This window comes from Ostrea edulis, chromosome 2, assembly GCF_947568905.1.
Source record: "Ostrea edulis chromosome 2, xbOstEdul1.1, whole genome shotgun sequence".
Lineage (NCBI taxonomy): Eukaryota > Metazoa > Mollusca > Bivalvia > Ostreida > Ostreidae > Ostrea > Ostrea edulis.
The window spans coordinates 84,066,109-84,079,210 of NC_079165.1; the positions used below are offsets into that span (position 1 = coordinate 84,066,109).

General features: G+C 35.5%; 1 protein-coding gene across 2 annotated transcripts; it reads left to right on the forward strand.

Moving 5' to 3' along the window:
- The first annotated feature begins 1,355 nt into the window (after positions 1-1,355).
- Positions 1,356-13,091, forward strand: LOC125682306 (fibronectin type III domain-containing protein 2-like). Of its 2 annotated transcripts, XM_048922789.2 has the most exons (8): positions 1,368-1,830; positions 7,552-7,866; positions 8,034-8,318; positions 9,502-9,798; positions 10,051-10,245; positions 11,692-11,784; positions 11,898-12,299; positions 12,758-13,091. In XM_048922789.2, the coding sequence occupies exons 1-8, from the start codon at positions 1,533-1,535 to the stop codon at positions 12,760-12,762; spliced, it is 1,890 nt and encodes a 629-aa protein (XP_048778746.2). In that variant the 5' UTR covers positions 1,368-1,532; the 3' UTR covers positions 12,763-13,091. The 2 variants fall into 2 exon arrangements, with proteins under 2 accessions (XP_048778745.2, XP_048778746.2); XM_048922788.2 differs by having other exon boundaries at positions 1,356-1,830; positions 11,898-13,091.
- Positions 13,092-13,102: the final 11 nt, after the last annotated feature.

The following is a 13,102-nucleotide window of genomic DNA, read 5'->3' on the forward strand; positions in this document are numbered from 1 at the left end:
AATTTGGAAAGGTTTCTGGAATCCCATCTTCAGTTGATTGATTTATCTACATAACATCTAGAATATTTTTCACTCACATTATGACGTCATCATCTGTAGGTTAGGTACCACAAAGGTAGACCTATGTTTAAGTCCTCAGGACCATAGGAAAAAGGGTTCATTTACGTGTCAACGCTTGCCGCGACACGGAACCTCCGTTTTTAAGGTAATATCCGAAAGAACCGTGATTCTCACTTTTAAATGCCGTGCATTTCCCAAAGGAGCAATTACTACTAATGTTAAATTATCATGACACAGGCGGAGCTCAAACTCCCAGCCTCCCGGCTACAGAGCGAACGCTCTACCACTGAGCTACCGCGACCGGATATGACGCGGGGGAGTGCTTATCAAACTATCCTTATATGTGTAGTACAAAAAGACTTTCCCATTAAACTTTACAGTTTGATAACTGTTTAGGCAGAAAAGAATGTTTTGATGATTTGATAAAGTGAGTAGAATGAATGTTTGCATGTTCAGCTTGCGTTTAAATCTATTTCACAACAAATTTAACTAAACAGCGGTAGAAAAATAAAATTCTAAATTATACACCCAAAGAAAATGCATCCTGGTCTAATGATTAAGTAATTGCTTGAACACATGTACAGAATTTATAAGAAGTTAGAGCTGAGAAATAAACAGCTAATATTCATCAAATTTTGTCAGTTCTGTATGTTTCTTTATACGCAATACATCACAATGCACCAGATATTTTCACATTTATTAATTGCATCTGCATACAAATTAACATTTTCTCCACATAATGTTATTCATGAAGTAATTCTGGGGTTTATATCATTACGTACAATCTTTTCTAAACATTTCCAGATCATGCATTTTGCCGTTCGGGTCCTTGCTTCCGAATTTTTTTTAATGACTAAATAATGAATCAATGCAACATGTATCATATCAAATGCATATCACAAATGTTCAGTTGACGAAATCTTTGAAAAAAGCATAAAATTAATCAAAAATTATTGTTTCATGATATTTCTCTCTGAAAGTGATAAAGATTATTGCATTTTCAATTCATCAAATTTAATTCCAATTTACTAACATTTCCCTGCCTTTTGCTATTCATCAATTGAAACTATCCTGGAAAAATTCTAGATGGTAATAATACAACAAAATCGTTATTAATTAAAATTACAGATGTAAGTTTCCAAACCTGTTTAAATATTTGGGCCTAACCACACTTGTGCTACGCCTCTAAATGCCTTTTATCATCCTATTTCATAAATAGCCTAAGGTAATCAAGAGACCAGAATACCTAATGAGCGCGTGTAACGTCACTCAAAGCCGCATATATTTCACACCGAGTACAAGAAGCGTCAAAAGTAAAAGACACGGTCACGAAAGCAGTTCCGGTGATGGGAAGGAGGCGCTAGTTTAAATATAACAAGAGCAACTAAAATTTGTCGTCAAAAATCACTTCAGGGGTTATTTATTTTATTTGTTCGTTTTACAGGATTAACCAAAAATAAAGACTTCCCATAATGTGGAATTCATTGGGATTAACTATTGTGACACTTTGTGTTTGTGTGCACCAACTATATGCTCAGCAGCAACAAAGACTCCTAGCCATCAATGGGCATTTGGAACAGATTCTTACCAATGCTCAAATATTACAAGCAGTCATTCAATCTGAGCTGGGACAAAATATCCCCAACACTCCGGTGAATACCAATGCTGTTTACTCTAGTTTCCTGGAGGAGGTTGAACTCCGACTCAAGAATTTAGAAGACAACAGTGCACAACTCAAGATGCGTATTGGAGCCTGCACCTCCAAAGTCAGTAAGTGGAGACTTGTTTTTGTTGCAGATTTTGTTTAGGTAAAGGGATATAACTTCGTGTTGACATGGTCTGATTGATTATAAACCTGTCACGGGGAAATATTTGTGGACAATAATTCGGGGGCAGCGAACTAAGATAGACAAACATATTTTGAATCGTTGGATCTCCGAGGGTCTTCTGATTTACTATTTTAGGAATATAATTTTCTGTATTGTACGCTGATAAATTAGACTGACCCATTTTTTAAAACACGGACCCTTTAGTCCTCTTTAGAACGCATTTATTTCGGTCGAAAATGTTCCTCGTTATATGATTAACGACCTACAACTTGTGTTACTAAATTGGACATATGTCCTTTACGGCCAGTTGCATTCAACTGGCCACCTATTGAGAATCGAAAGCCCGAATAGTTTAGCAAAATAACGTAAAAAGTATTTTTCTGATTCTCCGTTTTTAAAGAATTTCTTTTAGATCATTTCGGATAAAATTAATTCAATTAGTTTGATACGTGGATAATACTGAGTAACCCCCAAAAGCATTTACAGTTGGTCTCGCCGTTGCTTTGATATGCCGATAAAAACTGTTGCCTTGATTGCTTGTATATTGTTTAGCGTCCCTCGAGAAAATTTTTCACTCATGAATATGGAGAATTCACCATTGCCAGTGAAGGGCTGCAAAATTTAGGCTTATGCTCGGCAATTACGATCTTTGAGCAGGGAGGGTTCTTTATCATGCCACATCTGCTGTGACACGGGCCTCAGTTTTTGCGGTCTCATCCGAAGGGCCGCCCAATTTAGTCGCCTCTTGCGACAAGCATAGTGTACTGAGGAGTGAGGACCTATTCTAACCCAGATCCCACGGGAATATGTTGGTTTGATATACCGATAAAAAACTGTTACCTTGATATACCGATAAAAAAACTTTTGCCTTGATATACCGATAAAAACTGTTGCCTTGATATACCGATAAAAACTATTGCCTTGATATACCGATAAAAAACTGCTGCCTTGATATACCGATAAAAATTGTTGCCTTGATATACCGATAAAAACTGTTGCCTTGATATACCGATAAAAACTGTTGCCTTGATATACCGGTAAAAATGTTAAAGTTCGTGAGGTAAGGTGACGAAGTTGGCTCCGAAACATTTAAAATTTACGGGGTTTATTTGTCTTTGCATTCACAAACATTTACATACATAAGTTATCCTTAATAAAGTCACCATAATTATAACGTAATAAATGTATTAAGCAATAATAACAACCAATTCTGGAAGACCTAAAGGCAAAATCCACGCTGGAGTGGAGTTCATGACAAATGACTGTGTCACGCGAACAACAGCGCGTGATTGTTGTACTTAAGTGAAAATTTGGTTTCTTAGGAATATAATGTCATTGATAAGAAATGATCTGTTCAAACAGAAGAAATGTCATGACCCCATCACTACCATCCTTTCCCGTGTAGGTCTGTAAGAAAGTGTTCTTGTTTAGTCACACAGTACAACGCATTGCGGTTTTCATTATACAGCAATACCATTATATCGCGGATAGGGAATTAATACCAGAGTTAATTGTTTCATGCATGTATTAATTTCGTCTGACATATGAACACGACGGAAATTAGTGTATTTCTTAAATATGAAGCATATTAATTATGAATTCCCAGCACAAAACGGCTCCCAATCGGCGTGACTTCTTTGACAATTCATATTAAAAATTGACATTCGATTAGCAATTTAAAGTTAACATGATCTACTACCTTGTCATAAAACGTGTGATAAGTTTTCCATAATTATGATAAAACTTGGGTTACAATAGGTTTATAGTTTCTTAATCGTGTATACAAATCTTGACATAAGATGCATTGTATAATATGTAAATTCGCTGTCAGGATTGATCGGTGAAGTCACAGGACAACACAAGTCCTGTCGTGTTATGCAACACATTGCCAAAATACGTTTTTATCTCTTTTAATAAGACATGTTCTGCTTGCCGGTGAAACATCTTAAAATAGCAATATTTAGAAGGATCTCATTTATAATCTTTGTGTTTCCTTAACACGGAAATTACTCTTTCAGTATTAAATATGACAGAACAGGGTCTTTCTGTTCGATTGAAACTCAATTTCAATTGTTTTTCTAATTAACCACTACTTTATCGAGAAATAGAATAATCCACACACAATTATGTATAGCTGCTCTGTAATACCACTAAGAGTATTCATACCCACGTCATGTTTAACTTCATTGTTGTTTTTTTTTAATCAATTGTATATTTTCTTTCTTTCTGTGAAATCATATGCATATTCGATGCATATGGGCGTCAATTCCCAATGAGCATATTTGATAAGACATGTGCACTTTGCTTTGCCAATGAGTACCGCCTCCTTGGTAGTTCACAAGACCACACATTTCTACAAGAACCTTGTAATATTGTCATTTCTCAAGCGTTAAACACTCGGTCATAACGTACTAAGCACTTGGTCATAACGTTCATTATATAGAGGTTAAAGGGTGAAAGTTGGGATCAAAGTTACTTGAAGAAAACCAAACTACCTAGAAAGTAATCTTACAAGTAGAGACATGGACATTAGCAATATAAATCGTAAAGAGCAAGGCATGATAAGGACCCCTTTCGCCCCCCATTTATCATGTAAATTTCAAAATAGATTTAAAATCTTGTGATTCAATATAGTAGATATATATAATCACGATCATAAATATGAGAGTCTAAAACCACAGGATTGTCACAAGGTTAAGCAAGTTAAAGGTTTCAGCTGAAAATGGCATTTTCTTTTTTATGAAATTTTCATACCAACATCGACCCCACGTTTGTCAATGCACCGTGTTTATACAAAAGTTGCAATTGATACAGGGTTACAAACTATGTAAGGTAGACAATATTTTTGCAAGCAGCAATACGTTTTCGCCACTATGAGGAAATTCAAATTTTTTCATTTATTTTATGTCCTTCCTGTGAACTTGGAATATGGTCATTTTGCAATAAACATGATCTGAACTACTAATTTATGATCTACTGTTTTGTCCATGTTAACATTACAAAATGGGGGCCATATAGGGCCCGTATCCCATCTTTTTTTTTTTTTTGGTGTTTGTAAATGTATTGTTTGGAATCATTTCAATTTAAAAAAAAATATATAGAAAATCTTACTCGTTAAAGACTAGTGTATTTACACCAGCTACAGAAAACAAATCGACAAGAAAAATATAGTTCCGACATGTATGCATTTGTTCTTATTTAAAGCACTAAATGTGTAATACGAGTATAGACCGCCCTAACTGGTCCCTGATATGACTTTCAATTCAATTTAGCTACGTTTACTATATTTTGATATAGAATGCACGGGCAACTTTCAGATATATTATGTTCACAGAGAAAAATGTGCATGTACATGTACTACTTTAAAAAAAAAAAATTTCTTTCCGCAAATATCAAATGCATTGGAGAACGTGATTTTATCGTCAATGTCTGAGAAAATTCGGGTATATTGTTGTGTCCATCTGGTTGTCTTAGCGGATCCATCTTTTGTCACAAGTTACTATAAGAGGAATTCCTCTTACATGTACAACTTGCTAGGTAGCAAATATTTTCCTGCATATCTCTGGGTTATCTCTTAACTGTTTATCAAGTTTGTGGCATTAAGGTTCTGGTAAAGGTAAAAGAGGACAGACTTTTTGAAATATAAATGTTTGTTATTGGAATTCTGTTTTAGGATTTTGGTTTACAATTTTAACTTTGTGCTGGAAGAATAAAGAAGAATTATAAGGATTTGGATACTGCAACCGATCTATATTTCAAGTTTAAGGTTTGAAGGCAGAAACAATTAGTACAATACATGAAGGATGCAGAACATTAAACTTGCTTCAGATGGTGTACATGGTGAATATCTGCGGGAAATTCTCATTCCTAAGTAACCACTACAAGAACTATAACCGTTAGAATGTAATGCTATAACATCAAACTTACCCCCATTTCTGAAATTGATATATATTTTCCGGTTGTGGACCAAGTTAGAGTTTGGAAGCAGGGTAATTCAATTCCTAATAGCCATATATTCTACCACGAATAAAAAAAGCAAATCACTAAAGGTGACACTACTGCAGACGACAACAATCACTAAAGGTGACACTACTGCAGACGACAACAATCACTAAAGGTGACACTACTGCAGACGACAACAATCACTAAAGGTGACACTACTGCAGACGACAACAATCACTAAAGGTGACACTACTGCAGACGACAACAATCACTAAAGGTGACACTACTGCAGACGACAACAATCACTAAAGGTGACATTTCTAGTGCAAAACTACTGCAGAGGATAACATACTTCATCTTGGAAGTCAGTTTTCAAGAAATAGTGCAAAATGTAACACAATTATGGAACTCTTAAATCATAATTCAAACCTGGCATAAATCTCATAAATCACATTTTCAGTACTGGATTGCGCTCCCATCATGATTTAAATGATAATGAATTCGAAACCGATGACGAGAACGAAATAGTTGAGGCGTTCGCTTCACAACCGAGAGATCCCAGATTCGATCCCCGGCAACCACCACGTCAAGCCCAAGATATTAATATAGGTAGATAGTAGATACTGCTCCTGTACTAAACTAACGATCACAGAATGTAACTTAAACAACCGATCACAGAATGTAACTTAAACAACCGATCACAGAATGTAACTTAAACAACCGATCACAGAATGTAACTTGAATAACCGATCACAGAATGTAACTTAAACAACCGATCACAGAATGTAACTTAAACAACCGATCACAGAATGTAACTTAAACAACCGATCACAGAATGTAACTTAAACAACCGATCACAATGTAACTTAAATAACCGATCACAGAATGTAACTTAAACAACCGATCACAGGATGTAACTTAAACTGCCGATCACAGAATGTAACTTAAACTGCCGATCACAGAATGTAACTTAAACTGCCAACCACAGAATGTAACTTAAATAACCGATCACAGAATGTAACTTAAAACAACTGATCACAGAATGTAACTTAAACAACCGATCACAGAATGTAACTTAAATAACCGATCACAGAATGTAACTTAAATAACCGATCACAGAATGTAACTTAAATAACCGATCACAGAATGTAACTTAAACAACCGATCACAGAATGTAACTTAAATAACCGATCACAGAATGTAACTTAAATAACCGATCACAGAATGTAACTTAAACAACCGATCACAGAATGTAACTTAAATAACCGATCACAGAATGTAACTTAAACAACCGATCACAGAATGTAACTTAAACTGCCGATCACAGAATGTAACTTAAACAACCGATCACAGGATGTAACTTAAACTGCCGATCACAGAATATAACTTAAACAACCGATCACAGAATGTAACTTAAACTGCCGATCACAGAATGTAACTTAAACAACCGATCACAGGATGTAACTTAAACAACCGAGGCATAGACGCTTCAAAGAACTCCAACTACTATGGTAAAACTTTACAGCTGGTAACGTACACAGTATGAATGAAATCTAATCAAATGGGACGTAATCTACCAAAGAAAGAGATAAGAAATTAGAGATGATGGGCTTTAGCTCGAACGACAGATACGTAGTATGCCCGTTATTTTTGCTATCTGTTTCACTACATACATATACACTGTATGTATAAAAGTACTAACTGTATGTAAACATTTCAGCCCCACCTCTACCACCCACCAATGTCATCGCCGAGGCAGCTACTATGGATAACGTATCCTCCATTGTCGTGAGGTGGGATCCCCCGCAGCCTCTCCCAGACAATCTCCAATACAAAGTCTACTTCTCTGCCATTGACGAAACAGGATATCAACCACAAGGCGAGGCTGTTTTCAAAATATGTGACTCTTCCCAAACCAGCGCTTCCATCACAGATCTGACCCCACGTTCTAGATATCAAGTCCGCATTGGAACTGTTGCCGGTGTTGTTTCTGAATCTTCAAGTATTCCAGAAGTTATCGTAACCCCTGATATCAGTAAGAATTTTAAATCTTTATATAGTTATTTAGAAAAGTCATTTTTGCTGGGGAATTTATTGAAGATATTATTAAATTTGATTATATTATCATCGCCTAAAGAATCAGATTGCTTGACTTTCATGTAGAATTACACATTATGAAAACTCATTTTTCACTTTCTTTAGTTCCATCCCAACCAAGACAACTAAGAGTGGATAATCAATCTCCTAACACAGTAAACTTACAATGGGAACGTCCCGAGGTCGCTGGAGAAATCTCATCTTACATCATCTACTACAGAGAAGACGGAAATGCCCCACAAATGACGGCAGAGGTGAACCCACCTGTCCAGTATCACACCGTTAATGACCTGTCAGAAGGCACTCGCTACGTAATGGAGGTAGCTGCAAGATCAAACAACGGAGAGGGGCCAAAGAGCATACCCCAGGAGGTTCGCACCATCGACTTCAGTAAGTTATCTCAGAACAAAAAGATTTTACGTATACTTATATTTAGCGGGATTCATATATTAGCACCTTGTCGGAGACACAAAAAGTCAAATTTATAGATGCGCTAAAATATGAAAAATTCTATTTTCCCTTTATCACACATAGAAGTGAGCGCTGAATCGTGATTACGCGCACCTGCTCCAAGTGTACCAAATTTTAGATACGCTAAAATAAGTACACAAACAGTATGTTTGTTATATTCAGATCCTTTTTCCGAATATAATATTTTACTATTGTGTATGTTATGTATTCTAAACAATTTAACAATTTTTTTAAAAGTCGGATTGTTTTTTAATCATTAGTCGTGGTGTTATTTGCACTTGCAGGAATGCTAAGTTTTGAATGCGAGGAATGCGCCATTTATGCAGCCCTTACAATGGTTCCGTAGGGATATGGCAACTTTCCATTTAGTCGTTCTTTTATAGTCAATCTAGGATGATTTTTTTCGTATGTGTTCTAGCCTACATATTGTAGTTTCCACCCTCTGGAACTTATCGGTAACATGTTATCCATTGGAATATTTGTATTCAATTCATGAACAGGAGAAAAACATATTTGTCAAAAATATAGCTATTTCTTGGTAAGACTTAAAAGTATCTTACCACATAATAAAGATGTTAATGACATATTTTGAAATCAACACTTGTTTGGTAACACCGACCAAAACATACGTTTTCTTATCTTTCAATTTTAAAACGTTGGTATACCTACGTAAACTACACCATATTTCAGAATCCATTATCAAATGGAGGTCGCTACTGTTGTCAACAGTTCCAAAACTCACAAAGCACACGAGTTGATAAATCTGAACTTTTATCATTAACCACTGCGATATCGAACTAGGATATTATTTAGTCCATACTTATACTTTTACTACTGTTCATAATAGCAATATTGAGACAAACAAAAATGCACGTGGTGTGTGTTTTTATCTGTATTTCGAAAATCAAGTTTGACTTTACGTATATGATCGTAGAATTATGAATATTAATCTATAAAGATAAAAATTTAGGATATTTCGTCGCTACCAAAGTCGCATCATTTTTATGGGTTAAGAGATGGGTTAAAATTTCTGCTATATACATGTAACAGATCCTCCACATAATGTATGAATGACAAAAGATTGTATTGTCCTTTATAACAGACCCTCCACATCCGCTGAACCTGAACTGTACCTCCCTCAATATAACCGCCGTCATCCTTACATGGGATCCACCTAGCCTCCTCCCCGGGGACGGAATCATTCGTGGATACAACATTAACTACACAGACAGCAGATACAGAGATTTCTACCTCTACAAGTCTAAGGACGATACTGTCAGAGAAGCAATTATCGATGGTCTGGAACCCGCTACAGTCTATTATTTCCAAGCGTCCTCAAGAACCAGAAAAACATTTGGAGGAGGTGGAGCTGTTGTCATGTGTGAAACCAAAGCTGATGGTAGTAGGATATTATTTTCTGTTTTAAACTTTTACCTTTAATGCCATTTTTTGTAAAATTTCGACCATATGTAGAATGGTTACTACACGTACATGTATATGTATTTTGTTCACTAGAAATAAAACTTTCTCTGAAGAAAATTAGAAATGTTTACTGCAACTAAATTAATTCAACTCAATGAAGAAACATTTTTGGATTTCGTCAAAATGAAAAATTTATTTGTACTCAAATGAAGCATTATTTTTGTAACAGTGCCCACACACCCCCGAACCGTTCAGATGGAATCGTCTCGTGAAGATCCTCCCCAGTACACCATGAGATGGATTCCTCCAGAGCGAACATACGGAGCTCTCACAAACTACACACTCCACTGGGGAGTTAAAAACGGCGCCCTCAGAAAGGAAATCATCGAACCAAATAGACTCAGATGGGTGTCAGATTACTTAGGTAATGAGAAATGTCCTTTTCGGACATTATGGTTTTGTCATGGAAGTAGCGAAGAAAATCAAGCGCTGACACCTAAAGGAGTTATGCTACAAACAAAACTCTTCATGCATGGATACATGTAAATCTGAAAATTTTTGAGACGATTTACACTTGTGAAATTGGGTTAAATTGCTATGGATTAATTTTCCTGTACTTACATTTTGCGAATTAATTTTGTCACTAATGGATAACTTACGAAATTTTATTTCACGAAGATAATTTTTGCGAATTTCATAGACCAATTTGTTTGATGAAGTTATTTTGAATCGTTCAATATACACTTTAATTAAGGACAGTATAACTTTGACTTTATTTCCCTGAGTTATAGGAGAACTATGTAAGTTAAGCATAACCCAATGAAAATGAACTGAACAAGCATGCACTTGCCCTCAATAATTTTGACCATTTGTGAATGTGATCGGAGGCCTCGGTAATTCCGATCAACATTGAAGGTCTTACAGTTATAATGGATTTCATCTCGGGCCAGTGGCTTAATCGTCTCAATAAATATCTATAATATAATTTTCGAACTAATTCATTAAAAAGCAAGAAAGTTTCAAACGTTAAAACAGTTTCCAATGAAATTCAAGGGACGCTCATGCGCGTTAATATAAGTGATTTCGACCATGGCAATCAATAAAGCGTATCAATATCTACTTGTATTGTGACTTTCAGTCCATTACATAATAAAACAATTCAATCATTGTCGTTTAAGTGCCATGCTATTAAAATCAGTGCACGTGATTGCAGGTGGTTTTGATCACACAGATCGTCCTCAAGTATACCTACAACCTGAATTTCAACACATTTCATAGAAAATTAAAATCCTTCATTATAGAAGTAAAAAGATATACAGTGCACTTACAATCTTGCGCACGTAAGTCCATGTATATACGCACCCCTGTCGACCGGCCACACCCGCTTTAAGTCCTATATATATATATATATATATATATATATATATATATATATATATATATATATATCTTGATCAGATCAACATAGTAATCAGAAGTTTAAATCGGTGTGCCAAGAACGGCTTAACAATTGGTATGAAACACATCAGACAGCATTTGACCCAATGGCAGGTTGTATTAGCAAACTATATCGTTATAACAACCACAGAATCTGTCAAGTGTGAAATGTAGAATATATAATGTAAATATAAGAATTTGAAAATGCATGAGGATATGAACTGCAACACTGCATTATTATAAATCATGCCGGCGTAAAGCGTCACAGGTTTTTCAAAAATGATTTTTGTCATTTCTTAAACAAATCATAAAACATTTGTTTATAGCAGGTATCTTTAAATGACGAACAAAATAAAGAATGCAGGCGTTAAGTCACGTTTTAAAGTCATTGCTTCTTTGCAGTGTTTCTTTAATTTTACTGTTTGTTTCTTAGATGACGATACAGTCCACGAGTTTAAACTGTATGCTGTTAATAGAATTGGATTTGGAGAACCAGCCATTCAGGTCATCAGAACCAAAAAACGACGTGAGAAACCTCAATTATTGTTCTGCATGTTGTTATTGTTAAATTGTTATTGATTCTGCTTTGTTTTCTCTAATTCCAATAATCTCAAAGACTTCAAAACTTTTCCTCAACAGACACTATTGTACCACCAAATGTTACTGTCGATCGTGTGAAGGGACCAAATAACACCACCATGTTAAGAGTAAAATGGGATCCACCTCAGCAGCCTGTAAGAGGATACGATATTCTGTACCGAAAGTTCGAATGGGTTTATAGTGGTAGATGGCAACTGAAAGAAATCAAAGATCCTAATGCCTTAGCGACAGAAATCATCGTCAACAAGCCAGAAAATTCGTTCATTGTCGTCGTCCAAGGAAAACCCCGATTACAAAATAAGCAATATCCACATGAACAACATTTTGGAGGTCACATGGGAAGCAGCATGGCACAGCCTACACTTAGAGGGGGTCCTGGTAATATGATGGGACAACCACCTGCACAAAATCCATTTGAATCTGCCAATATGCGGATGCAAGGTAACCCTATGTCTGGGCAGCCTCCTCCAATGTCCCAGAATGCAATGTCCCAGAATGCAATGCCACCAGAACAGGCTTTGCAACAAGGAGGCTTTGCACAAATGTTTAGGCCTTGAGAAATAGGTCTTGGTTTCATTTAGCAAAAACATCTAAAACCTGTCAAAATCACCAAAAAATGTAATGGGAAGAAATCATATAAAACAATGGGAATTCGGTTGATAAAGGAGAAAGTTTTCCTGCGACTTTTGTATCATTTATCACTTTTTTTAAACAATACATTTTGCCATATCATAATAAAAAAAATTACTTCAAAAAGTGAAAATTAGTTTTGATATTCAATATTTAGAGTCAATGAATTTATATGATCTTCCAAGAAGATTCAAATTCTCTTCTTGCCTGAACTTATATAGCATTGCTTTAAATGAGATTGAAAATCTGATTTTTACTTTTTATTTCAGGGTAATCATCTTCATTTCATTTCATTATGAGAGGTGTGAAAATTATTCCATTACTCAATTATTCTACAAATAACGTGACACACGTGTCGTATTCTGCTGGTGATAAATTAACATGTGAAGGCCACTCACCTTCCACAAGTTATGTGCATTACTTTCTGGAGTTTTCTGACAACACAAAAACTATTCGAAATCTGGAACCACCGAGAACAGAGTGTAATGACTTTAGCATTGTTGAAATACCCATGTATATTTGTCAAAGGACATTCTTTGTACAAAATAAATGTTATATTACAGTCTGGTTCAACTACAGTATAATAAATCTTTATAAAAGAGATGTGTGGTCTA